This window comes from Notamacropus eugenii, chromosome 7 (genome assembly GCF_028372415.1).
Source record: "Notamacropus eugenii isolate mMacEug1 chromosome 7, mMacEug1.pri_v2, whole genome shotgun sequence".
NCBI lineage: Eukaryota > Metazoa > Chordata > Mammalia > Diprotodontia > Macropodidae > Notamacropus > Notamacropus eugenii.
In genome coordinates this window covers 55,877,689-55,904,872 of record NC_092878.1, presented here as the reverse complement: position 1 = coordinate 55,904,872, position 27,184 = coordinate 55,877,689, and the positions used below count along the sequence as shown (strand labels likewise).

Genomic DNA, 27,184 nt, shown 5'->3' with positions numbered 1-27,184 from the left:
AGTGACTGCACCTGTGATTTTAATGGTATTGGGGACTTTCAGGTGAGCAAACTCCCCCTACCAATGTATGGTTATAGAGAACTGCCCAGAGCACTGAGAAGTAGAAGACTTGCTCAGGGTCACATAGCCATTCTGTAGTAGTCCACCATTACACAACCACTGTATAGCAAGGGAAAGAACCCTGGCCATAGTAATTTATCCTGAAATTGAGTAAACTAATTTTAGTAAGTCAGTTGTTGATTTTAGGTCAACTGTTCTTTAAATTAACTATTGATTTTAAATTCAACAAAAAAAGAGGTTTTTTTTTTACCTATCTGGGTTTATATCCATTGCCATCAAAGGGGCCCCTGTAATTGCCTTATGACCAATTGTCAGTCTCCCTTACCATTTTTTTGCCTCTTTCCACTCTTCTTACACCTTATATCCCACCGTGTATTCTTCAGTTCAATGACACTATCTTCCCAAAGACAGAAATTTGAAAGTCTCTACCTTCAGGGCACTTAAAATTTACCTAGGAAGATAAGCAAGTAAACAAATAAATATGAGATAACTTGGTGAGGGAGAGAAAACACTACCAGGAGGAATAGAGATTTTTAAGGACAGAGATAAAGAAGGGAGTACATTGCAGTCAAAGGCATGGAGGCAGGAAGTGGGTTATCAAATTCAGAGGACAGCAGGTACGACAGTGTGGAATAGACTACATGAAAGAGAATATTAGGAACTATCTATAAAAGTAGTCTGTATCTAGACTGTGAAAAGCTTTAAAAACCAAGCTGAGAAATTTTATGTTTTTTTATCTAAAGGTACCACGGCTTCTTAAGGAGGTGACCTGATAAACATATTGTTACAGGAAGAATATTTTGGAGGCTATGTGGAGGATGAATTGGAGGGGGGAAACTTAAGCTAGGAGTTTAATTAGGCTGTTATTATAGTTCAAGCAAGAGTGAGGAAGGTCTGAACTAGGGTGGTATGTATGTGAGTAGAGAGGAGAAGGGCCCAGAGACTTGGAGAATATATGTGGTTAGGAGTGGGACAGGGGTGATGATTCAGCAAAGGAAACTGAAAATGATACTGAGACAGGTAAGAAGAGAACCTGGAGAGTGAATTGAAATCAAAGGAATAGAAAAACACTGGAAGATCCAAGTGGTTATTAGCATAATGTTTAATTAGCTGAGGGTAATTATCATGAATTGGGGAAACAGAAGGAATGTGATATTCTCCCCTGGGGATATCAAGTCAGAGTTTATATATAGGAACTGTTTTGTATGTTATTAACAGAAGTTAAAATCGAATTAAACATTTTCTTGATCCTCCTAAAGTATAACATTAATAAAAATAGTGTTTTATGTAAAAGGAAAATGAAGGAAGGTTATTAAGCTAAAATTTAAAAAAAAATTTTGGAATTCAAAAGTCTCTTAAAAAACAATATTATTGATGTTTTGTGCTTTAAAACAAATCAGTTAATATATGTTATGCTACTTTTGTAGTTCAGTTTGAAGCAAGTCCTGGTGCATCTTCCCAGAGTTCAGTCTCCCCCATAGCCATCAGTGGAAGTCGTTGGTTCAGTACAGGTGTTCAGAGGCGAAGTACAAGGATTGCAAGCGAAAAAGTGTGCAGGTGAGTTGCTTCAGTCACTGATAACTAATGAAACTTAGTTTAAATGATTTGGATAGTTTGCTTTGTTATTTATTGTTTCTGCAAACTGATACAATTTTAATAATAAAACATTTTTGAAAATTTCCCTGTCAGTATACTCTTATTAGTCAAGAACATTTTCCTTTTTTCCCTCTATCAAAGAAAGATTCTCAATCTAAAAACCACTTCTGCTTGATTAAAATCTTGTCTCTTTTGCCCTACAGTATATCATCTTAATGTTTTACTTGTGATTTGAAAATCTATTTGATCCAAGTTCAAAGGACTATAATAGTTCTTGTCAGAAGCATGACAATTAGGTACACAAATAAAGTTTTCATATTCCCACGACTTATAAAATCTTAGATCTAGAATAGACTTAGAAATCATCTGATATAAATCCTAATGTTATAAATGTTGAGGAAACTGTCATCAAGTTGTGATTTGCCAAAGGTCCCACATAGCTAGTTAGGACTCCTCCATCAAGAGTGTCTGATATTTTTATTCTTTTAGGAGATGAGCACTAAAACTTATTGTGGATTTTTATGTTAAGTTTTGCCTCGCAGAAAAAATATTGTTGGCAACATATACAGCTTAAATTGTCGTTATCAAAAATTGCATTTTTTTTCTTCCCTCTTATGAAAAAATTCCTAGGGTGGAGTCAGGGAAGGCAGATTGCTTCTCGCCTAAGAGAAGTCCTAAAGAAAAGGTCCGAAGATCCCTTCCTCTCAAGTTTAGTGTGAAGAAAAGTAGCAGAGATGTAGTAAGTATCTTTCATTCCTTCACTGTATTTTCATTCATCATTTCAGACTTGTAATTTTAATAATTTATCAAAAAATACCAAATCAGCCACAAGTTTTACTAAGTGCTGCTAAAAAGTCCATATTTTTGGTAATCCACAAGTAATATTTGCTCTGAGTAGTTTATTTCTAACTGTCATATTTTATATGTACCAAACTTTGACAACTATGAAGAACTTACACTTTGATTTGTATTTTTTGTTTTTCATTTTCCAATATACCTCGAACCTTCTTTCTTGGGAATTGTCCCGAATAACAGAAAAAGAAAGAAAATAATTCGGCAAAACAAACCTGCTCCTCAGTCCGGTCTGACGTTGTCCCATGTGTATCGTCCTCCGTATCTGAAAATGAGGGAGGGAGGTGCATCCTCATGTCTCTTCCTTGATCATTATCATTTCCCTGCATTCCGTTTTCCTTGCCTTGTTTTTTTGTTTTTATACATTTACATTTTTTGTCATTATGTGCACTGTATTCTTTGTTCTGACTGCTTCATTTTGCATCATTTCATAGAAGAGCACGTATTTCTCTGTCTCTTCAATTAGTCAATTCTTATGGTACAGCAATATTCCGTTATATTCATGTATCACTGTTTGCTTCTCTACTTCCCACGGATGGGGTATCTATCTACTTTGCTTCCAGTTCTTTGCTGTTACCGAAAGTGCTGTTATCAATACATGGCTATAAATGGGACCTTTTTTGTCTCTGACCTGCTTGGTGTATACGTCTGCCAGTGAGATCTTGTTTCCAAAATGATTGGACTAACTGAGCTTTAGGAGCAGTGTAGCGGTGTGCCTGTTTTTTTAATTTCAAATGTTCTTTTTTTATTATGAACTTAAATATGAATATTTCAACATACAAAGAACAAAATTTCTGTTGCAAGTCGTTTGAGGGCTTTTTTAAGAAAATGTTAAACTTAACAGAATTGCTTTGTTCCTTTCTGAACTTCTTCTGATTTTGATCTTTTGTGTATTTTTAAATGTTTCGTTGACCCTTTCTTTGATGTGTGAGTGTGTGTCTGTGTGTCTGTATTAGCACCATCCCTCTCCAAAAATCTTTCTTTCAAAAATAGAAGCCCTGGCCCTGCCTTGCGTAATGGAACTAAAGGAATCACCATTTGGCCATGTGTGAAAGCACGTGGCTCCTTCTGCACCTCTCTGCTATTCAGACACCATCATTTTTTTTAGCTATTCCTTGTTCCACTTACTTGCTACCAAAAAAAAGTGCTTAGAAATATTTTGTGTACTTTCCTGCTATCTTTGATATGCTTATCTTTCCACAACTTCTCCAATTTTGACTTCCCATTTTTTGTTATCTGCCGATTTTCTAGGCATGAAATGAAGCTTTAGACTTGGTTTAATTTATTTTTCCCTAATTATTAGTGAGTTGAAGCAATCCTTCATATAATCGTTCATAGTCATTTTAAGAACTATTTGTTTATATCTTTTTTGCCTTCACCCACTGGGGAATGACTTTTAATTGTATATGTCCATGCTGGTTCCCTCGAAATCTGGGAAATCAGGCATGCGTCAGACCTACGTGATAGCTTTTTCCCCTTGTCAACTGCTTCCCTTATTCTAGTTCCATTAAATTTGTATAAGAGTTCTTCAGTTTCATGTAATCAGAATTATCAGTTTTATTCTCTAATCTTGTTTGGTAAGAATTCTGCCTTTAGCTGTTGCTTTTAAAGGTACCTGATCGGATTTTCCTCTGTTCTTTTTTTTAATGCTATGACTTTAATCTTCAGATCATGCATCCATTTGAAGCTTGTGGTATATTATATAAAATGTTCGAACATAATTTTTCTCGAACTTCTTTCATGTTTTCTGAGAAGTCCTTGCCAAGATTTATTGTATTTGTATCGTCAGCTCCTACCATAGTTACTGACACATAGTAAAGCCACCTTAGCAAGTACTTTATTTATTTTTTTTTATTTTTTAATGTTTAACAATCACTGCCATACAATTGCGATTTTATCCCCCCCCACTACCCCCCTCCCTCCCCACGACTGCATACAATTCTGTATAGATTCTACATATACTTTCCTATTGAGTATATTTTCACTATAGTCATGCTATGTAGTCAGACTAAAATAACTGAAAGAAATCGTATAACAAATCAGAACATGATACACAAACACATACACATACACAAACATGATCTGCTACATTTTGCGAATGACTTCCATATTTCTTTCTCTGAGTGTGGAAGGCATTTTGCCTTGAGAACCACCTTTGGGATTTTTTTTTTTTTATAAGAAGTTTTTGCATTATTACAAAAATCCAAGTCTACCAGAAAAAACTCTCACACACTGTGGTCGTTGCTGTGCACAAAGTTCTCCTGGTTCTGCTCCTTTCACTCAGCATCAGGTCATATAAGTCCTTCCAGGCCTCTCTGAAGTCTTCTTGTTCATCATTTCTTATGGCACAATAGTACTCCATTACATTCATATACCATAATTTATTCAGCCATTCCCCAATTGATGGACATCCCCTTGACTTCCAGTTTTTGGCAACTACATAGAGTGCTGCTATAAATATTTTTGTACATGTGGGACCCTTTCCCATTTTTATGATCTCTTGGGGATATAGTCCTAGTAGCGATATTGCTGGGTCAAAGGGTATGCACATTTTTGTAGCCCTTTGGGCATAGTTCCAAATTGCTCTCCAGAATGGTTGGATGCGCTCGCAGCTCCACCAACAATGAATTAGTGTTCCAACTCTCCCACATCCTCTCCAGCATTTATCATTTTCTTGTTCTGTCATGTTTGCCAATCTTATAGGTGTGATGTGGTACCTCAGAGTTGTTTTGATTTGCATCTCTCTAATCAATAGTGATTTAGATCATTTTTTCATATGATTATAGATAGCTTTAATTTCTTCCTCTGAAAATTGCCTGTTCATATCCTTTGACCATTTATCAATTGGGGAATGACTTGTATGATTATACATTTGGGTCTATTCAACACATTTTCAAAAGGAATGTATTTTAAAAGTAGTTGTTAAAAGTGTCTGTCTAAAGGGGCATCTCGGTGGTGAAGTGGATAGAGCACCGGCCCTGGAATCAGGAGGACCTGAGTTCAAATGTGGCTTCAGGCACTTACTAGCTGTGTGACCCTGGGCAAGTCACTTGACCCAGATTGCCTCGCAAAAAAAAAGGGGAGAAAAAAAAAGTGTTTGTCCAGGCTCTCAGATATGTGACCGTTACAGTCAGGTCCCAATTAGTGCAAATAATGGAATTCCTGTTTGCATTTGTGCTATTCAAAGTTATATTTATGTAAACTCTGATTATTTATTCTAGCCCAGTGGAAATATGCAGTGCGTATTCAAATAATGCAAACACTTTAGGGGATTTATTATTCATAGTATTTAGGACTTAGCTGCGTATTTTCCAAAAGAGCAAAGAAAAAATTCAAGGCGCTGAAATATAGACTGATATTGTACGTATGGACTGTCTTGTAATCTTATTTGATTCCTAGTTAGATGTTATAATTTTAAAATAATAGCACATTCATACCTCGCCTGCTTGGCATACAACTTTTCACAATTCCAATTCAGAGTGGCACAGCAAAAGAAAAATCTTTTAGAATTGACATCTGTCCTAGATTTGACTTGTTATCAGCGTAGTGACATTCATCAGCTGCCATAATACTGGGAAGCAAGATGGTTGCACTGCTCTTTTGTGAAAGAATGAGAACTTCACTGAACGGTTTACTCTGTGTTTAAGGAGTCATGTACTTTCTGGGTTTCACAATCACCACTCTTCCTAAGACAGAGTCCTTTAGTAAAATTCACACAAGTGCGTGCTGATTCTTCACCATCATTATTTTTAAAGTGCCCATTTAGCTGTGTGACGCTGTATTGGAACTCTAAACATATGTAGTCAAATATTTAAATGTTTTTCCTTTCTTCCAAGGGAGAAGTCTGTTATCTTTAAAAATATCTTATATACATTCTGTTTTACTCATGTCTGGGATTTGGCAAGAGGAACTAGAGGAGGAAGTAGCTTTTTGTTTTGAGAAAAAGATTGATATACAAATCTGGGATTTTTTCCTAAACACACCTTTTTTAACCCTGTGATCATGGGCAAAGTGCTTATAAACTCAGTTATTTGGTTTCTAGTTTGAATAAAAAGAGATGTAGGTTTCTGATGTGAGTTATAGGTGAACAAAGTAATTTGAATGTGAAGAAAAAATGTTTATTACCTTTTCTCTCCTTAGGACATTTTTATTCCATCTCCAAGTTTGGAGCAGGGACCAAGTGACGAAAAGAACACTGAAGATAGATACAATTCCTCTTTCACAGTGGAGTGCTCTAAGACTTCACAGACTGAGGAAGGAAATCCCACTGAGGATCTTGGGCAGCCACTAATGGGAGAATCCTGTGAGCTGATGCTTTCTGGAAGTGATTGCAGCCAGTCTACAAAGATGGAGAGTTTGACCTCTCAGCAGATCGATGAAGATGCTAAGAACACGCAGACTGAAGATACGCAACCTGTATCTCAAACTCTGGAATCTAAAGTTTGTCCCACAGAAGATTCTAGTGTACTAGTGAACCAAACAAAAGACAGTCAAGAAGAGCTGAGTGAAAACTGTAAAAAGACAGAAGATGCTGTAAAAACTACAAATGAAATGATCATTTCAGCCACTGAATGCAAAACCAGAGAAGAGATGGAACATGTTTGTGTTGATTTTACATGTGATTCAGGAAGCCAAGTACTTCTTTCTGAGAGTCTTTCGTCTGAGGCTGTTTCTGAGGCTCTTCCGTCTGAGGCTCTTCCGTCTGAGGTTCTTCCCTCTGAGGCTGTTTCGTCTGAGGCTGTTCCGTCTGAGGCTGTTCCGTCTGAGGCTGTTCCGTCTGAGGCTGTTCCGTCTGAGGTTCTTCCGTCTGAGGCTGTTCCATCTGAGGCTGTTTCATCTGAGGCTGTTGCGTCTGAGGCCCACTTAAATGCATTAGATCAGGAGGTCTCTGTGGAGGCTAAACAATATCACGCAGAGAAGAGGTCTTCAATTTCTGAGGTTGAAGAAATTCCTGAAACCCCTTGTGAAAGTCAAGAGGAGGGGCAGAAAGAAGAGAAAGAAAACAGGGAGAGTAGCCCACTCCATCCCTCTCTGATTCAGACTCAGTCACCAGGATTATGCCTCCAAGAAAAAATCCCAGATCAAGAGTACCAAGGAGCTATGGAAGTTAATACTAGTGTCAGTGGTAGTGATTCTCCAAAAAAACTGAAAATGCATGATGAAGAACTGGAACAGAAGGACCCAGAGGCTGGGGGAGAGGCCACCTCAGAAAGCTGTGGTGTCATTGTAGAAGAGAAAGCCACAAAAGATGAGTCCTCAGCTGATATTGCCTCTCAGCCTGTTGTGGGAGAAGAGGCCCACGAAGATACTCATTCTTGTGTGGACGTTGATCCAGGAATAGAACTGGGTGCTAAGAACAGTCTAGATGCTAAGGGAGAGAAGAGCCAAGAATCTGACGAGAATCTGGAATCACTTACTGAGAAGGAGAACCCTCAGCACTCTCCAGTGTCTTTAGAAAGAGTAGATGATATACTGAGAACTGAACAGGAGAAGCAGCAGCCACAATCTCCAGGGCAAGCAGACACCTTATTAATAAAACATTCGCAAATGGATACTATAGAGGAATCAGGCAGTGAAGGAAAGACTCAGCAGCTTGGGAAAGCCGCTGACCATTGTCTTCAGAGCCCCTGTGAAAGCTCCAATGGTGAGTACGATTCATAGATACGAATGGGGACTGTTTGACTCGTTCAGCTGATGGATTGAGAAGCTTAACCAGAATTGATTTTTGAGAGGTGGGAATAGAAGGCTGAAGGTTATTATTGGAGCTAAATTCTAAAGTGGAACAGATATTAATAAACGGAATAACAATTAGCCAGTTATCAAAAATAATCATTTTTTCTAATCAGAGGTTGTCTTTACTGACTATAATTCTGGCTGCCTTATAGTCATAAAGGTTCTTGAATTTCACAAATACGTATAAATTGTACTTACCTTGCTTTTTTTAGGGGGAGAAATTGTGGAAGTGGGGTAGGGAGCACAGCTAAACTGTATTTTCAGTTGAGTCATCTAGAAATAATAAATATTCACTTAATTATTCTTCATAGAACTACAAATAGGCTCTTAATTAAATAATTTGCTAATAGTTGTTTTCTCTTCAAGAGTATTAGACTAAGTTTCTAAGTATGATTTAACAGATATATAAATCTTAGAAATTAAGACTTGAAAGATTTAATGTCCATACTTCTTCTGGGATCTATTTCAAGATTATAAATTGTTTTGAGCTGTGTCGCATACTACTGAGAGACTGCAAATAAGAACATATCATCATAGTGCTGAGGTATTCTTAATTTTTCAAAGGTTATATTAGTGGGATTATAAGCTCTGACAGGTCATTTCATGTGAAAAAGGCTTCCAGTATGGGCCTGGTGATGCCAGGTTGGCTATTAAGTGTTTATCGGGTTTTTTTTTTAATACGTAATACAGTTATTTTTCAGTTTTCAACATTAACTTCCATAAGAATTTGAATTCCAAATTTCCTCACATCTCTCCCTACCCCTCACTCCAGGACAGCATGTACCCCATGCACCCCTTCCCCTAAGTCTGTCCTCCCTTCTATCATCCTCCTCCTTTTCCCACCCCCTCTCCCTTCTGTTTTCCTATAGGGCAAAATAGTTTTCTATACCCCATTGCCTGTACATCTTATTTCCTAGTTGCATGAAAAAAATTGTTAACATTAATTTTTAAAGCTTTGAGTTCCATATTCTCTTCCTCCCTCCCCACTCACCCTCACTGAGAAAGCAAGCAGTTCAATATAGCTCATCCATGTGTAGCCATGCAGAACACTTCCATGACAGTTGTGTTGGGAAAGACCAACCACATTTCTCTCTGTCCTGCCCTCCATTTATTCCATTTTCTCTCTTTACCTGTTCCCACAGTAGTACTTGCTTCTGATTATCCCTTTCCCCAATTTGATGTCCCTTCTATTATCCTCCCTCTCCTATCCCCTTTGCTCCTGCCTTCCTGTAGGGTAAAATAAATTTCCCTACCCAACTGAGTGTGTGTTATTCTCTCCTTAAGCCAGATCCCATGAGAGTAAGGCTCCCTTAGTCCTTTTCATTTCCTCCTTCCTCTCCTTCATCATAAAAGCTCTTTCTTGCCTCTTTTATGTGAGATGATTTGCTACATTCTACCTCTCCCTTTCTCTTTCTCCCAGTACATTCCTCTCAACAGTAAATTTTATTTTTTAGGTATTTTCCATATTCAGCTCACCCTGTACCCTCTGTCTCTCTGTCTCTCTCTCTTCCTCTGTATCTATCTATCTTATCTGCCTATCTGTCTGTTTATCCATCCACACCCATATACATACCTACACATATGATATACATACACATATGCACCTACATACATACACATACACACATATAAATTCTCTCTAACTACTCTAATACTGAAAAAGGTCTCATGAATTAACAAATGTTTTTCCATGTAGGAATGTAAGCAGTTCAACTTCAATGAGTTCCTTAAGGCTTCTCTTTTCTGTTTACATTTTCATATTTCTCTTGATTCTTGTATTTGAAAGTCAAATTTTCTGTTCAGCTCAGGTCTTTTCAACAAGAATACAATGCTTGGAATTCCTTTATTTCATTGAAATTCCATTTTTTTCCCTGAAGTATTGCACTCAGTTTTGCTGGGTAGGTGATTCTTGGTTTTAGTCCTCTATAATATCATATTCCAAGCTCTCTGATAACTTAGTATAGAAGCTGCTAAATCCTGTGTTCTCCTGATTGTATTTCCACAATACTTGAATTGTTTTTTTCTGTTTTTTTTCCTGGCTGCTTGTAATATTTTTTCCTTGACCTGGGAACTCTGGAACTTGGCTACAATATTGCTAGGAGTTTTCCTTTTGGGGTCTCTTTCAGGAGGTGATCAGTGAATTCTTTCCATTTCTGTTTTACCCTCTGGTTTTAGAATATCAGGGCAGTTTTCTTTGATAATTTCTTGAAGGATGATGTCAAGGCTCTTTTTTTGATCATGGTTTTCAGGCAGACCAATAATTTTAAAATTATCTCTCTTGGATCTATTTTCCAGGTCAGTTGTTTTTCCAATCACATATTTCACATTGTTTTCTATTTTTTTCATCCTTTTGGTTTTGTTTTATAATTTCTTGATTTGTTATAAAGTCATTAGCTTCCATCTCCTCCATTCTAATTTTTTTTAATTTTATTTTTCATTTTTAACACAGTTTACAACAGATAAAACAATTCAAAATTTTGGTCAGGTGATACTTCTTTTTAAAACATTTACAATATGGACCACAAAAGAATTTTTTTTTTAAACATTAACCAACTGAGACACAAATAATATTTATGTTGCTAACTTCACAAGCTCTTGACCTGATCGTCTCCACAGTATTACTAAGAATTAAAGGACTCTAACTTGTTGTTGTTGGTCTAAAGTCCTATGAATAATAGCTTAATTTTAGACTTAACCTCAGATGTTCCCCTACCAATAATCTGTAATTTAATAGATCTGATATTAAGCTTACAAACCTTTTGACTATAGGAAATTGCCAACAAGAGTAGGGACACTGCAGGGAACCAGTATCTCTCCAACTTCATGTCAATTCCAGGCAGGAGTAGATTGTGAACTTGCATTCAGCCAGGCTTAAAGTCTGCCAGGTGTCAGTGGGGAAATTGAGTCAGGAGAATCCTACTTCAGCCCATGCTGAGCAGCTGCTCTCCCACCCTTCCCATGAGATCACCTTTTGCAGCTCATGCCAGCATCTCACAGGCTTACTGGCATCATGTATTGGAGGCTCAGACTGCCTTTCTTGCTATCCATACCTGGAGTTAGACTCAGAAGAACAGTCACTTAACAGTCCCATAGCGTCTAAAAATGGCAAGTTACAATGACCAGGTTTCAAATATTGTAATTTCACTTTGGCTAAGGAACATCTTTTAGGCAAATCTGAAGTGGCTTACATGCCCTTCTATACATGTTCTAGTTCTTGATTAAATAGCCATCGTAAAATCAAATTTACCATTAAAACCTTGACTTTACAATCAAAGCCGAATTTTACCTGAGGTTACCGTCCTCTAGGAAATTTGGACTGAAATTCTTTCCCCCAAACTAAAGATGTCATTAATTTTCTGTGGTATGATATAAATTTTCATATCAAATTTAGTGAGCATGTTATTCCCTCCTTCAGCCACATGTGAAGAGAGTAGCTTCATTTTTCCCCTCTCCCCTCTCCTTTTTCTCCTCCATTGAACAAGATTTTTCTTATCTCTTTTATGAGTTATAGCCTGCCCCGTTCCATTTCTCCCTTTCTCTTTCCGGTATTTTCCTCCTTTACCCCTTAATTTTTATTTTATTTTATTTTTGTGTGAATATCATCTCTTCTGATTGAACACACCCTGTACTCTCTATCTTTATATGTGTGCGTGTGTGTGTGTGTGTGTGTGTGTGCGCGCGCGTATGTACAATCTCTCCATGTACCCAAATTACTGAAAGATTCAAGAGTTATAAATACATTCTTTCCATGTAGCAAACAGTTCAGCTTTAGAGTCTTTTTATGATTTTTCTTTCCTGTTTATCTTTTCATGCTTCTCTTGATTCTTGTCTTGGGAAGTCAGATTTTCTATACAGGTCTGGTCTTTTCCTCAGTATGAAGTGAATGATTGAAAGTCCTCTATATCATTGAATGACCATTTATTCCCTTGAAGTATTATACTCAGATTTGCTGGGTAGGTGATTCTTGGTTTTAGTCCCAGTTCCTTTGACCTCTGAAATATCCCATTCCAAGCCCTTTGATCCCTTAATGTTGAAGCTGCCAGATCCTGTGTTATCCTGATTGTATTTCCACAATACTCAAATTGCTTCTTTCTAGCTGCTTGCAGTATTTTCTCCTTGATCTGGGAACTCTGAAATTTGGCCACAATATTCCTAGGAGTTTCTCTGTTCGGGTCTCTTTCAGGAGGTGATTGGTGGATTCTTTCAATATTTATTTTTCCCTCTGGTTCTAGAATATCAGGGCAGTTTTCCTCAATAATTTCATGGAAGATAATGTCTAGGCTCTTTTTTTGATCAAGGCTTTCAGGTAGTGCCATAATTTTTAAATTGTTTCTCCTGGATCTATTTTCCAGGTCAGTTGTTTTTCCAATGAGATGTTTCACATTATCTTCTATTTTTTCAAATTTTTGGTTTTGTTTACTAACTGCTTGGTTTAATTCATAGTCATTAATTTCTCTGAATTCAGTTCTCTCTTTCAACAAATTATTCTGTTCAGTGAGCTTTTGAAACTTCTCCTTCATTAAGGTATTCTTCTCCTCATTGGCTTTTTGGACCTCTTTTGCCATTTGGGTTAGTCTATTTTTAAAGGTGTTATCTTTTTGGGTCTCCTTTAGTAAGCTGTTGATTTGTTTTTCATGATTTTCTTGCATCACTCTCATTTCCCTTCCCAATTTTTCTTCTACTTCTCCTACTTGATTTTCAGAATCCTTTTTGAGCTCTTCAATGACTTGAGTCCATTGCATATTTTTTTTTATAAGTTTTGGATGTAGAAGCCTTGACTTTTATGTCTTCCTCTGATAGTATGCTTAGATCTTGCTCATCTGAAAGGATGGGAGAAAATACCTTTTCACCAAGAAAGTAACCTTCTGTAGTCTAATTTTTTCCCCCTTTTTGGGCATTTTCCCAGCCAATTACTTGACTTTTGAGCTCTTTGTTAAGTGGAGGATATACTATCCCAGGTTTCAGAGGTTTTGTGCAGCAACTGTTTTCTGACATATCTCTAGGCACCCATAAGTTTTCAGTTCCTCCAAAGTGGTATAATCAAGGAGAGGTGTTCACTCCTCTCCTGACCTGTGCTCTGGTCTGTGAGCAATCACAAGCACTCTTTTCTGCCCTGGAACTGTGAGTAGGATTCCCTCTGCACAGCCACCACCAGCTCTGCCACCTCAGCGCTCTTTCTCACCCCAGTGCTCCTCCTCACCCTAGGACCACCACTCATGATTGAGACTCAGATCTGCACTCAATTCCCCTACTGTCTGTAGGCTGAGAACTCCAGAAGCGCCACTTCTGCAGCAGTGGTTGCCGCTGCCCTGGGAACTGGGGTTAGACCATGTTCTCCTCTCACCCAGGTGAGAGAACTTTTTCACCGACCTTTAAAGCTGTCTTTGGCATTTTTGGGTTGAGAAATCTGGAAATCACAGCAGTTGTCAGTGCCCTGAGGCCTGCTCCAGTCCGTCTGTGCTGGCAGTTGGGTTGCATTCCATTTTGAGCCCAGTGCAATAGATCTTTCCTGTTGGCCTTCCAGGTTGTCTTGGGCTGGAAATAAGTTTTACTCTTTCATTTTGTGGCTTGTGCTGCTCTAGAATTTGTTTAGAGTCAATTTTTGCAGGTATTTCAAGGGATTTGGGGGAAGAGCTTGAGCATGTCCCTGCCTCTGTTCTGCCATCTTGGCTCTGCCCAAGTGTTTATCTTTTCCTTTTTCACTAAAAGATCATATGTTAAGCCATTGAAGGGGTTGCAGTCTGTGAGGATGGATAGAGTATCCTTCCCAATAAAATCATGGATCCTTGAGGTATGAATATCATTGCAGTGCTATGTGAGAGAGTGTAATTAGAAAAATATTTGTAAGAGACAGAAAATTGGCACTATAATGTTTCTGTGAAGCCAACTCTAGAGTTTCTAAAGGCATATTCGACATTTGGGCAATATTTCCATTATATTAATTACATAAATAGGCTCTTTTTTAAGAGTATAATTTAAAGAATTTTGACTAGTTATGGTAAGGGATACTGAGTAACTGCTTGGAATAAATTGTGTAACCCAGTATTTTATTTCTCACTCATCTTTCTTTGGCTTTTTTCTTTTCTTCACCTCTTTCTGGAGAGTTTGACGCAGCACTTTTGTCTTTAGTACTTTCTTCTTGTTAAGTGTTTTTTAACACTGCCCTCTTAGGGTTTTCCTCCATCTGTTAGATCCCTCCTTGTGCTCTTTTACCGGATCCTCATTTGTGGCACGCCGCTGTAGGTGCGCGTCGCCGTGGGTGTCCCGCAGGGCCCTGTCTTATAGCTCTGTTTCTTCCCTTGGTCTTCTCATCAGCTCCCATGGCTGTAATGATCATGTCTACGTTGGTGATTCTGATTTTGCCCTTACTTTTCTGCCGACTTCTATTCTTGCATTTTCAGTTGTCTTTTAAACACTTCAGACTAGCTATCCAGTAGACATATTAAACTCAACATATCCAAAACAGAACTCACTTTCTTGCCCTCTGAATCTCCCCTTCCCCTTGCCTTCCCTACTACTGTTGAGGGCACCACAGTCTTCCCAGTACTTCCAACTTGAAACCTGGGTGTAATCCTGGACTCCTTACTATCTCTCACCCCCCATATCCAATCTAGTTCCGATACTGCTGCTGCCCTGGTACAGGCCTTCATTGTCATTATCATTTTGCACTTGATCTACGATAAAAGTCTGCTGGTTTGTCTGCAGGTCTTTCCCTGTTCTAGTCTTTTCTCATCTCCTTTGCAGTATCTTCATCCAGGTCACGCCCATTAATTGTGGGTGATGCCCAAGGCTCTTCCCTTCTTTCTTTTTGCTATTTTGCTTGGTGATTTTTCCCAACTCCAATGGGTTCAGCTATCGTCTCTATACTTAAGATTCCCACATCTCTTTATTCAGCCCTAACCTTTCTGTTGACCTTTCTTGGACATCTCAAACTGGGTGTTCTGTCGACATCTTAAACTTAGTATGTCCATGACTGAAGGCATTCTCTTTTCCCCAAAGCCTCCACTATTCCCAACTTACATACTACTATCAAGAGCACCATTTATTTTGACTCCTGACCTGGTTGTTATTCTTTCCCCTTACTTCCTCTTTTCCTTCTAACCCCATCATATTTCATCAGTTGCCAAGTCTTGTTGATTCTGCCTTTGTCCCTTCTCTGACCCTTGAACCCCCTTGGTATAGGCCCTTGTGTATTCCTCTCCCTGGCCTCCTTGCTGTTCCTCCCATATGACGCTTCATAATTCCACTTGGCATTTTTACTGACTTGTCTCCCAGGCTTGGAATTTTATTCTTCTTCATCTCGATCTCTTGATCTTACCTTCCCCAGAAAACCTTTCCACATCCCTCTTAATGCTACTGCCTTTCTTCTCTTGATAGTCTCTAATATAGTTTGTGTATATCCTGTTTGTATACAGTTGTTTGCATGGTTTCCCCTGTTGTAAAGTGTGAGCTCTTGGAGAGAGGGGATTTTTTTCCTTCTTTGTCTCCCCAGTGCTTAGCACTGTCATGGATATGTACTAGGTGCTTCATACATATTTGAGGACTGTGATGGATGTATATTAAAAGATGTGTGGTTTTATTACATAAGTACAGTAGTTTGAATTTCGGTGATTAGGCTAAGAAAATGTTAGGCCTTCTATGTTCACTTTTTTTATCATAGTTTCTAAGGTACTTTAAGATGCTTAATAAAAGTTCTTTTAAGGAGTTAAAGCATTTTTCTTGAGCTTATTTTTAATATTGATCTGCTGTAGCAAATCTTTTCTTCATAGAAAAACTTGTGCATACCTTTTTCAGAATTATCATCAATTCTGAATTAATGAAGTCTTGAATCAACTATGCTCAGTTTTGAGATTGAATATTGAGAAAAAGTTTTAAAGGGTTCACATTAGAACAATAAATCCAAACAAAGCGCTGAAAAATTGTATTTGGTGAGAAATTAAGGAAATTGGGACTGTTTAATTTGGAGAACAGAAGGCTAAGAAGCCGAAGTTTTTTAGGGGAAATTGCCACTAGGGATCAGGTGAAACAGCTGGGCTATTTATCCTGAAGAAGAGAGAACTTGGGTGGGGTAGGACAGCAACATAGCTGTTCTCAACTATTTAAAGCATTATCTTGTTATACAGAAGAGGGATTAGATTTGGTTCATAGCCTCAAAGAGCAAGACTGGGGTGGAATGGAATTTCCACTGCACAGAAATTACATGGAAGTGGTTTAAAGCTCTTTCATAAAAGAAAGATTTCAAAGATTACACTAACAAGTCACGGTCCAAATGGAATAGGCTTTGGCGGGATAGGTTACTGAGCTCTCAGTCAATGGAAGTCTTCAAGTAGAGCCTTGATAGACTTGATTACTTATTGGGAGTATTACAGATTTATGTTTGAATAAGGGTTGCACTAGATGACTTTTGAGATTCCTTACAAATCAGCAAGTTTCTGATTTTATGACGTATGTAACTAGGATATTGTGACATGCTAGCAGTGTGCTAGCTACTCTAGTCAAAAAGAACCAGATGTTGGACATCATTAGGAGGATTATTTAGAAACAAAGTAAACAATCTTAGCCTACTCTTAATACCACTTGGAACTCTGGTTGCTGCATTTCAGTAGACAAACAGTACTGAAGAATGTCCACAGAAAGGCAATGAAAGTGAGTAAAGGAATATAGAGAGTCTTTTTATTATTGAGAATAACCTAATAAAAATTGTTTCCTTAATTTGCTTTCAATTTTTTTGAAATCTCTTTGATTTTTAGAATTTCTATTTTGGTTTTAAAATTTTTGGTTTTCTAGTTTTTTGGTTTTCCCAGTTCATTGATCTATTTGATTATTTAGTTTGGAAATATAAAGCCTGAGAAGTCTAGTTTTGATTGAAATCTGCAAAATTATTAAGACAATGGATAAGGTGAACTTGTAAACGGTAGCTGAGGTGCTGGAGTGAATAGCGCACCAGGCCTGCAGTTAGGAAGATCTGAATTCAAATTTGGCCTCAGACACACTGTTGTGCTTGTCCTCCATTTTTGAAGAGGACCATGACATCAGAGAAATGATGACATGACTTGAACTTGACTTTGTTTTGAGTGAGGGAGGGCTGTGCAGGTCACCAGCCTCCCTTCTCCTCCAGAGCTGTCTGAATCCAGTGACCAGATATTCATCAGCATGACTGGAGATGACCCAGGATGCACTGGGAGACTTTGGCCTTTTAGGCTAAGGCCTTTTCAGGTACTCATTGAAAATGAGGTCATGTCCATTCAGTGAATAGGCTTCTTTAAAAAGTAGTCAAGGGAATAGCTCCTTTCATAGAAAATAATAAGTAGATAAATCATGCTGGGAGGGGCAGGAGTCTCAGGCTTGTTGTTTCAAAGAGAAACTTACTATTTACATTCACTCTAAGCCAGGAGGTTCCAAAACAGCCATTGAGTGAAGATTGGGCAAGGACCCTTCATTGTTCAGTCCATGGGCTTCAGGGTGCACGGCGTCTAAGGTTTTAGGGGAGACAAGAAAGAAGGAAAGAAAAGGGGAAGGAATCTAGCCAATGCAGTGTACCCCAAGTTAACTGATCAACTTCTGGCAACCAAAATTTACCTTCTTTGGGAGAGAAGGAAAAGGGAGAGGGCTAGGTTGATGAGCTGAGTTGCTCAGATGGCTGAGTCCCCATTTAGGCAGCTTAGTCTACTCACAGGTTGTATTTGTCCTTTGTTTTCAAAGAGAATCATGACATCATAGAAATGATGACATGACTTTCTCTTGACTTTGTTTTGAGTGAGGGAGTGCTGTGCAAGTCACCAGCCTCACTTCTCCTCCTGAGCCATCCCTCAGACACGTACTACCTGTCTGAACCGGGTCAAGTCTCTTAACCCTGCTTGCCTACATTTTATCTTCTGTAAAATGAACTAGAAAAGGAAATGGCAAAGCACTCTAGTATCTTTTCTAAGAAAACTCCAAATGGGGTCACAACATGTCAGGTAAGACTGAAAAAGCTCAGCAGCCACAAAGCTGAACTTGCAATAACTTCTAATAAATAATTGGAAAAATTGTTTATATTATTTAGAATCTCAGTATAATACTAAAAATAAGGGACAGAATATAGATTTAAACCAACAAAGGAAGTACTAATACTTCACACACTACATTGCGCATTTACACAAATTAATTTATATGACTAGTTAAAGGGGTAATTGGGCAAAAAAAAAAATTTTAAGTAACTCCTGGGTTGATATAAACTATTTCATGAGTGCCAGGCTAAAAATAAATTAAGGCAAACTGTAATTTACATATTGATATGACTGAAAGATATCTATATAGGTATATATAGATAAATATATGTAACCATGCTCTCCCACAAATTATTCTTTGGTATTACCATCAGACACAAAATATTAGAATAGCTGGACTATTGGTCCTTCCCATTATGGGAATATATTGTATTATTATTATATACAATATATTGTATTATTGCAGTATAAGAACAAATGGTGACCAACTGTTTTCCATCTTCCCAGAGGATAAGAAAAGAGGAAATGAGTTTATATTTAACAAGGGGTTAGAGATAAAAGAGAGCTTTCCATCAGTGTACCCAACACTGAATTGGGCTAAATGAATGGTTATGGATTTACCTTTCTTGAGAGGCTTTAGAAATATAGTAAATTTCCAAGTGCCTGGGGCATTTGGTATTAAATTCTTCCTCCTTTCCCCACTTCTAATTCTTCCTTATTCTATAAAAGAAGCCCATTTAAGGCCATCAGTCAATCTGCTAACATAGTCTATGGAGATCTGGGGAAGAAAGAACTTGATGGTTTTAATTCTAACTATAGGGAAGAAATGCTATGAGAAACTTAGAATATATCAGATATGAGTATGGACAATTTTTAGCAAACTCGGTGTGAGAAGGCTTCCCCTACCACAACGGTAACGCTATGTTTGGTGTGATAGAAAAGAGGGTTGGATTTTAAATCCTGACTCTGCTGCTTACTATTTATGTGACCTTAACTATTTTGAGTCTTAGTTTTCTCATTTGTAGTATTTGGGGTGGGGTGTGAACTAAATCATGAATTCTTAAAGTGTGGTCCGAGAGATCCCTGAGATCCTTATTTTCATAGTAATACTAAGATGTTTTCATTTCTAATATGGTAAAGACTGGTGGATATGACCGATATAAACAAAAGCTCTTTAGGGAGAGTCCTCAGAAATTTTTGAACATGTGAGGGGTCCTGAGACCATGAAATCTGAGACTGAATTACTTGTAAGGTTCCTTCCAGCACTAAATCTGTGACCCGGTGATCCAAATGAATAGTCCAGCATGTGCCTCTTGAGGAAAACTCAAACCTGAGGAGAAATGGTGTAAATTGCAGGATTTTGGGTCCTATACTCCTTTTATTTTGTTTAAAAAATTTTTCTTGTGAAAGTATCACTTATTCTTTGGTTTTTTATTATGGAATCATAGCTTTTAAAGAAAAGATTTATCCTCAGAATTGTAACATTGTGAACATGGCATCCAAATAAAAATTGCGGTTATTTGTTTAAAAAACAAAAGAAATGACTCATGTCAAAGTCCACATTGTTTCAGAAAGAAGTAGGCTTACCTACTTAGGATTTTTTTTTTCGTCTACTCTTGTGGATGTTGTGTGTTAATTAAAGGTGAAAAATATTTTGTTGTTGTTTTTGTAAACGCAAATCAAACAAACTAAAGTAACTAACAGATAACAATTATCTGGGAAAATTCTGGGAAAAAAATCCTTACATTCAAATTATTTTTAGAGAAGTCTGAAAACTTTTTTTCCTAACCTAAATTGTACATATCCCACATAAATTCATGAAAGTTTAAGGTTGAAATGCTTCTTTTACTCCATAATATTTGGGATGAAAATTTGATGACTTTTAAATTAAGAATACATTGTATTCCTATAGTAATAGCTTCTAATCAAGGCATTTAAAACACTTTCATAATATATTTATGCTTTGGCAAATTAGTAATTTCTCCTTAGTTATAGATGTTCTTTTCACCTGCACATGTTAAACACTGAACAGCATTACATAAAAATATGAAGTTGAGCACATCGTAGCTGATTGGAAATGTTTATTATTTCAGAATCTGCTGTCTGTATGTAGCTCGATCAGAAGCTGGTAACAATTTATGATCAGTTTTAGAGGTTAAATTTAACATGGAGTTAGAAAAAAAGAATAAAGGTGAGATGACAGTATTTTGTGCTATTACAACAGCTTTTACTCAGCCTATTTATTATAAGATAGAGGCAAAAGTAAGTATGTTGACTGCTTATTTACCATGTCTTGGAGAAGTTTAACTGATGAAAGCAATCACTATAACAAGGAGACCTAAATAGCCCAGAAATTGCCGTAGCCAGCAAGCATTTTATTTGCTTGGCTAGTGGATCCTTTTAGAGAGTGTGCTTATTGGCGAAATGTTATGAGGAGAATGAGCGAAGATTATGTGTAGCAGTCTCACAGAACAGTGAACAGTGAAGGGTGGAGAGAAAAACATATCTGCACGAAGTCTGGCCTGAGACCCAGCTAAGGCTGATCATTGAAATAATGTTAGTAACACTGGAGGAGTGACAGTTAGATGTGAAATGGAATAGATCCATTTTCTTTGATTTAATTTACATCTTCATTACTGTTATATTCTTAATTTGACAGCTCAGAGTATGTTCTATTCCATGAAGAAGTGGGATGGCCATTCAAGAAAATGAACTTGGAAAGAATGGTTTATTGTTGTTTAGTCCTTTTAGTCATGTCTGATTTTTCGTGACTGCATTTGGGGTTTTCTTGGCAAAGATACTGAAGGCATTTGCCATTTCCTTCTTTAGCTCATTTTACAGGTGAGGAAGCTGATGAATTAAGTCGTCTGCCCATACTTAGTATCTGAGGTTGGATTTGAACTCAGGTCTTCCTGTTTGTAGGCCCAATACTCTTATGTACAGCTGCCTGCCCCTACGGGGTACCTTAGAAGGTTTTAATTTACATTTCTCTAGTCAAGATTGATTTAGAGCATTTTTTAATATTACTATAGATAGCTTTTATTTCTTTAGAAAACTGCCTGTTCATATCCTTGGACCATTTTTCGGTTGGGAAATGGCTCTTATTTTTTAAAATTTGACTCTGTTCCCTCTATGTTTGAGAGATGAGGCTTTTATCAGGAAAAATTTGTGATTTTTCCTCCCCAGTTTCTTTGCTTTCCTTCTAATCTTGACTGCATTTGTTTTCTTTGTGCAAAACTGTTTTAATTTTATATAAAAAAATGATCTGTTTTACTTTCTGCAGCCCTTTCAATCTGTTGTTTGGTCATAAATTCTTTCCTTATTCATGGATCTGATAGGTAAAAATTTTCCATGCTCACCTAATTTGCTCATGATGTCACCATTTATGTCTAAACCATGTACCCATTTTGGCCTTATCTTGGTACACATCGTGAGATGTATTCTCACATTGTGAAAAGCTATATCTAGTTTCTGCCAAACTGCTTTCCAGTTTTCTCAGCAATTTTTGTCAGTTAGTGGATCTTTGGGTTTATCGAACACTACATTACAATGGTCGTTTCCTACTACGCATTGTGTACCTATCTGTTGCACTCAACCACCACTCTGTTTCTTAGCCAGTACCAGATTGTTTCCATGACTACCACTTTGCAATTGAGTTTGAAAGCCGGTGCTACTGGGCTGCCTTCCTTAACATTTTGTTCATTGATTCCCTTGATAATTGATGTTTTGTTCTTCTAGATGAATTTTGTTACCGTTTTTTTCTGGCTCTATCAGATAATTTTTTTTGATTGGTAAGGTACTGGATAATTAATTTAGGTAGATTTATCATTTTTATTATATTGGCTTGGCCTACCCATGCATTTAACATTTTTCCAGTTAGTTAGATCTGTTTGTATTTGTGTGGAAAGTGTTTTGTAATGGTGCTCCTAAAATTCCTGGGAGTTCTTGGCAGCCAGAAGCCCAAGTATTTTATGTTGCTTGTGGTTATTTTAAATAGAATTTTTCTTTTTATCTTTTCCTGCTTGGTTTTGCTAGTAATATATAGAAATGCTGCATGTATTTTATATCCTGCAACTTTGCTAGATTTGTGAATTGTTTCAATTTGTTTTTTAGTAGATTCTCTCAAGTTAAGTATACCATTATCTGCAAAAAGAAATAGTTTTATTTCTTCATTGACTATTCTTATTCCTGCAATTTCTTTTTCTTGTCTTATTTTTATAGCTAGCATTTCTAGCACAGTATTGAATAATGTGATAATGGACATCCCTGTTTCACCCCTTATCTTCTTGAAAAGGCTTGTATTTTATTCTCATTACAGATAATGTTTGCTCTTGAGTTTAGAAAAATATTACTTGTCATTTTAAGAAAAGTTTTATTTATTTCTGTGTTTTCCAGTGTTTTTAATAGGAATGAGTGTTGTATTTTGTTGAGTTTTTTGCATCTGCTGATATAGTCACAGTCATTTGATTTTTGTTGCATTTGTTATTGATGTAGTCAGTTACTTTAATTTCATCTCAATTGGTTACACATTCATCCTTTTCATTTTTGCTACTGAAAAGAAACCAGATTCACCAGTGACTTATTTCAGTGTTTTGTTGTTGTTGTTTTACATTAAATTTTATTAATCTCCTTTGATTTTTCAGGATTTCTATTTTGTGGATTTTTAATTTGTTCTTTTTCTAGTCTTCTACTTGCATATCTAGTCCATTTCATTTTATTTAGTAGTTTAGTTTTTTAAACTTGCAGTTTTATTAATTTCTTCTTTGATTTTCACGATTTCTATTTTGTTGTTTAATTAAATATTTTTAATTTGTTTTTTTAGTAGCATATCCACTTCACTGATCTCCTTTTTCTCTCTTTTATTGATTTAAGCACTTAGAGATATAAATTTTCTCTTAAATAGTGCTTTGGCTGCATCCCAGAAATTTTGGTATATTGTCTTATTGTTACCATTATCTTTAATTAAATTATTGATTGTTTCTGGATTTGTTCTTTGATCTATTCATTCTTTAAGGTTAGATAATTTAGTTTCCAACTTTTAATTTGACTTCAAAGACCCTTTATTGAATGCATTTTTTATTGCATGATTGATGTTCTGAAATGGGGTGCATTGAATATTTGTTTTCCTATATTTGTTAATGAAGTTTTTATGCCCTAATACGTGGTCAGTTTTCGTGGTGCCATGTAGAACTATGAAAATGATATACTCCTTTTTATTCTGATCCAGTCTTTCCCACCTAATTTTTCTAAAATTATATTTATCTCCCTAATTTCCTTCTTATTTATTTTGTGGTTAGATTTATCCAGGTCTGAGAAGAGTAAAGTGAGGTCCCTCACTAGTATAGTTTTACTGTGTTTCCTCTTGTGTTTCATTTAATTTCAGTTTTAAGAATTTGAATGCTGTGCCATTTGGTGTTTATACGTTTAATATTGATTTCATTTTCTATGCTACCTTTTAGCAAAATATAGTTTCCTTGATTGGCCCAGGATGCAATGGGAGACCTTGGCCCCTTTAGGCCAAGGTCTATTCAGGTACAAAGTCTCCCAATGCATCCTGGGTCATCTCCAGTCATCCTGATGAATATCTGGTCACTAGATTCAGATGGCTCTGGAGGAGAAGTGAGGCTGGTGACCTGCACAGCCCTCCCTCACTCAAGATAAAGTCAGGTGCAAGTCATGTCATCATTTCTATGATAGCATGGTCTTCTTCAGCAACGAAGGATGAACATAACAACAGCAGCATTTCCCTGATTAGTATGTATTTTAATGAGGTGTAATTTTCCTTTTGCTTTGAGGTCATGGCTACTGCTCCAGCCTTTTTTACTTTAGTTGAAGTATCATAGATTCTGCTCCAGCCTCTTATTTTAGCTTTGTGTCTTTCTGTTACAAGTGTGTCTCTCCCAAACAACTCATATTGAATTCTGGTTCCTAAGCCATTTTGCCCTTTGCTTCTGTTTTGTGCATAAACTCATCTCATGCACGTTCACAGTCAGGATTGATTACTGTTTATTTCCCTCCATCCTCTTGTCTTTATGCTTTTCTGTCTTCACCCTTTCACCCTCTTCTTGCTTCTGTTCTTCCCTCTTTGAACCAGTTCAGATGAGAGTGAGGTTCAAGTCTTGTTTGTGTCTCTCTAGTTATTCTCCCCATTCTGTCCCCTTGCATGACTCTTGTGAGATAATGCTCCTTATTCTTCCTTTCCCTTCCTTCTTTTCCCAGCACATCTTTCTTTCTCACCCATCCATTTTTCTTTTGAGACCATCCCAACATATTAGATTCACACTTAGCCTTCAGTTTAAGTAGGCTCCTAAACTCCCTTAGTTGTCTTAGGCTCTAGATGTGTCCCCTTCATTTTCGGTAATGTAAACCATTTAACCTTGTTAAATTCCTTAGAATTTCTCGCTCATGTTTACCTTTTTATATTTCTCTTGAAACTTTTGTTTTATCAAATTTTCTCTCCAGCTCTAATTGTTTTCATCAGGAATGCAATCCTCTGTTTCATTCAAGTCTGTTCCTCTCTTCCCTTTCCGCCTTTCATTGTGTGATAATGCTCAGTTTTGCCAGGTAGTTTTTGGTTTTTTTTTTATATTTATCCTAGCTCCTTTGCCTTCTGGAATACCATATTCTAAACCCTCTGCTCCCTAAGTCTTGTTATCCTCTCTGTGGTGTTTAAATTCTTTTTCTTCCCTGCTGCTTTCTGTATTTTCTCCTTGACCCTAGAAGCTTTAAAATTTGGCTGTGATGTTCCTGGGCATTTTCATTTTGTGATCTCTTTTAGGAGGTGTTCTTTAGTTATAAGGTATCTTGGCTGTTTTCCTTTATAATTTCTTGATATGTGAGGTCTAGGCTCTTTTTTTGATCATGACTTTCAGATAGTCCAATGATTTTAAAATTATCTCTCCATGATCTATTTTCCGGGTTAGTCTTTTTCCTATGAGATGTTTGATATGTTCTTTTGATTTTGTTTTATTTTTTCTTATATCTCGTAGAGGCATTAGCTTTTACTTCACCAGTTCTGATTTTTAAGAAATTATTTTCTTCAGTGAGGTTTTGTTCTTCTTTTGCCATTTGGCCAATTGAGATTTTTAAGAGGTTTTCTTTAGTAGTTTTTTGTGCCTGTTTTACTGTTTGGCCAATTTTGAATTTTAAAGAGATATTTTCTTCAAAAATTTTTGAGCCTCCTATATCAAGCTGTTAATTCTCTTTTCATAATTTTCTTGTATTACTCCCATTTCTTTTCCCCAAATTTTCTTTATCATTATTTGATTTTCAAAATCATTTTTTTCTCATTTTTAAATCCCTTTAGTTCTCTAGGAATTCTTGTTGGGTTTGTGTCCAATCTGCAGTTTTTTCTTTGAGGCTTTACATTTAGTTTTTTTTTTTTCCAATTCATTGTCTCATGAATTTGTGTTTTGATTTTCTCTGTCACTATAGTAACTTTTTATTGGTTGGGTTCCTTTTTTATTTTTCATTTTCCCAGTCTGTTTCTCAACTTTACATTTTATGTTAGAGTTGGGCTCTGCTTACCTCTGCTGATGGGTGGTGATGGTGGTGTGTGGTTTGTGGTGTGTGTGTGTGTGCGTGCGTGCGTGTGTGTGCCTGCGTGCGTGCGTGTGTGTATGTATGTGACTGTTCTGAGGTTCAGGCTTTTATGTCCTGCTATTTCACAGCTTGTTCTGGGGGACTGTGAGTTTTTGGTGCTTCCAAAGTGGTGTAATGTAGGGAGAGGTCTGATCACTGCTCTCCTGGTCTGTGTTCTGGTCCTTACCCATATAAAGCACTCCTTGCTTGTGACCACAACTCCACACCCAGGTATGGCCCCTGCTCTCCTGGGACCACAAACACCCCTCTCTTCCTTTGGAACTGCAACCCAGAATTGGAAAATGGGCAGTAGAGTTTGCAAATGGTTTCTGGTCTTCTACCCAGTAATAGTAATAAACAAGTAATCTCTTGTAATATCTTTCTGACTAGATGTTTAATCTACTTAGTGTCTCTGGGAATCAAGCACTCCCAATATTTCCCATTGCTGCTGCCACCACAATAGGTGTCACTTCTGCCTTTAAAATATATATATTTTCATACACACACACCTATATTCAGTTTTCAACATTCACTTCCACAAAAATTTGAATTCCAAATTTTCTCCCCATGTCTCCTCAACCCCCACCCCAGGATAGCATGTACGCCATCCACCCCTTCCTTTAGTCTGTCCTTTCTTCTATCACCCCCCACTTCTTCTGTCTCCCTCCCCTCTATTTCTCTGTAGGGCAAAAATGATTTCTATACCCCAGTGTCTGTACATCTTATTTACCAGTTGCATGCAAAAATGATATTTAATACTCATTTTTAAAGCTTTGAGTTCCATATTCTCTTCCTTCCTCCCTCCCCACCCACCCTCATTGAGAAAGTAAGCAATTCAATATAGGTCATACATGTGTAGCCATGCAAAATACTTCCATAATAGTTATGTTGCAAAAGACTAACTACATTACCCTCTGTCTTCCTGCTCTCCATTTATTCCATTCTTTCCCTTGACTTGTCCCCCCACAATGCTTCCGATTGTCCTTTTCCTCAATTTGCTGTCCCTTCTATTATCTTCCCTCTCCTATCTCCTTCTCCTTCTTGCAGTGTAAAATAGATTAGATTTCTGTACCCAACTGAGTGTGTTATTCCCTCCTTAAGCCAAATTCCATGAGAGTAAGGCTCACTTATTCCCTTTCATCTCTGCCCTCTTCCCCTCCATTGTAAAAGCTCTTTCTTGCCTCTTTTTTGTGAGATGATTTACTATATTCTAGCTTTCTCTTTCTCTTACTCCTAGTAAGGAGGCAGTAAATTTTATTTTTTAGGTATTCCTTCATGTTCAACTCACCCTGCGCCCTCTATGTGTGTGTGTATGGATGTGTGTGTATATATGTATATTTTCTCTAACTGCTCTAGTACTGAAAAAGATCTCA

At 37.1% G+C, this 27,184-nt stretch overlaps 1 protein-coding gene and 1 long non-coding RNA gene across 16 annotated transcripts in view; one reads left to right on the top strand and one right to left on the bottom strand.

The window, feature by feature from the left end:
• LOC140514443 (TP53-binding protein 1-like) overlaps nt 1–27,184 on the top strand; it is a 131,070-nt gene that overhangs the window by 32,957 nt on the left and 70,929 nt on the right. For 11 of the 15 annotated variants that reach the window (XR_011970628.1, XR_011970629.1, XR_011970630.1 and 8 more), the window contains 3 exons: nt 1,488–1,617; nt 2,287–2,395; nt 6,649–8,152. Coding sequence is in view for 9 of the 15 variants with exons in the window: in XM_072624816.1 (XP_072480917.1) it covers nt 1,488–1,617; nt 2,287–2,395; nt 6,649–8,152 (1,743 nt within the window). In the remaining 6 variants the exon portion in view is untranslated. Of the gene's footprint in view, nt 1–1,487; nt 1,618–2,286; nt 2,396–6,648; nt 8,153–13,555; nt 13,590–16,189; nt 16,888–17,385; nt 17,458–18,069; nt 18,201–27,184 lie in introns of those variants that run through there. The other 4 variants (XM_072624822.1, XM_072624824.1, XM_072624825.1 and 1 more) reach the window with 4 other exon arrangements.
• On the bottom strand, nt 85–17,922 carry LOC140514484 (uncharacterized). The gene is made up of 4 exons (XR_011970699.1): nt 17,821–17,922; nt 17,611–17,714; nt 8,440–8,514; nt 85–511 (listed from the first exon to the last, which is right to left on the bottom strand). It is a non-coding gene; the product is annotated as an uncharacterized lncRNA (long non-coding RNA).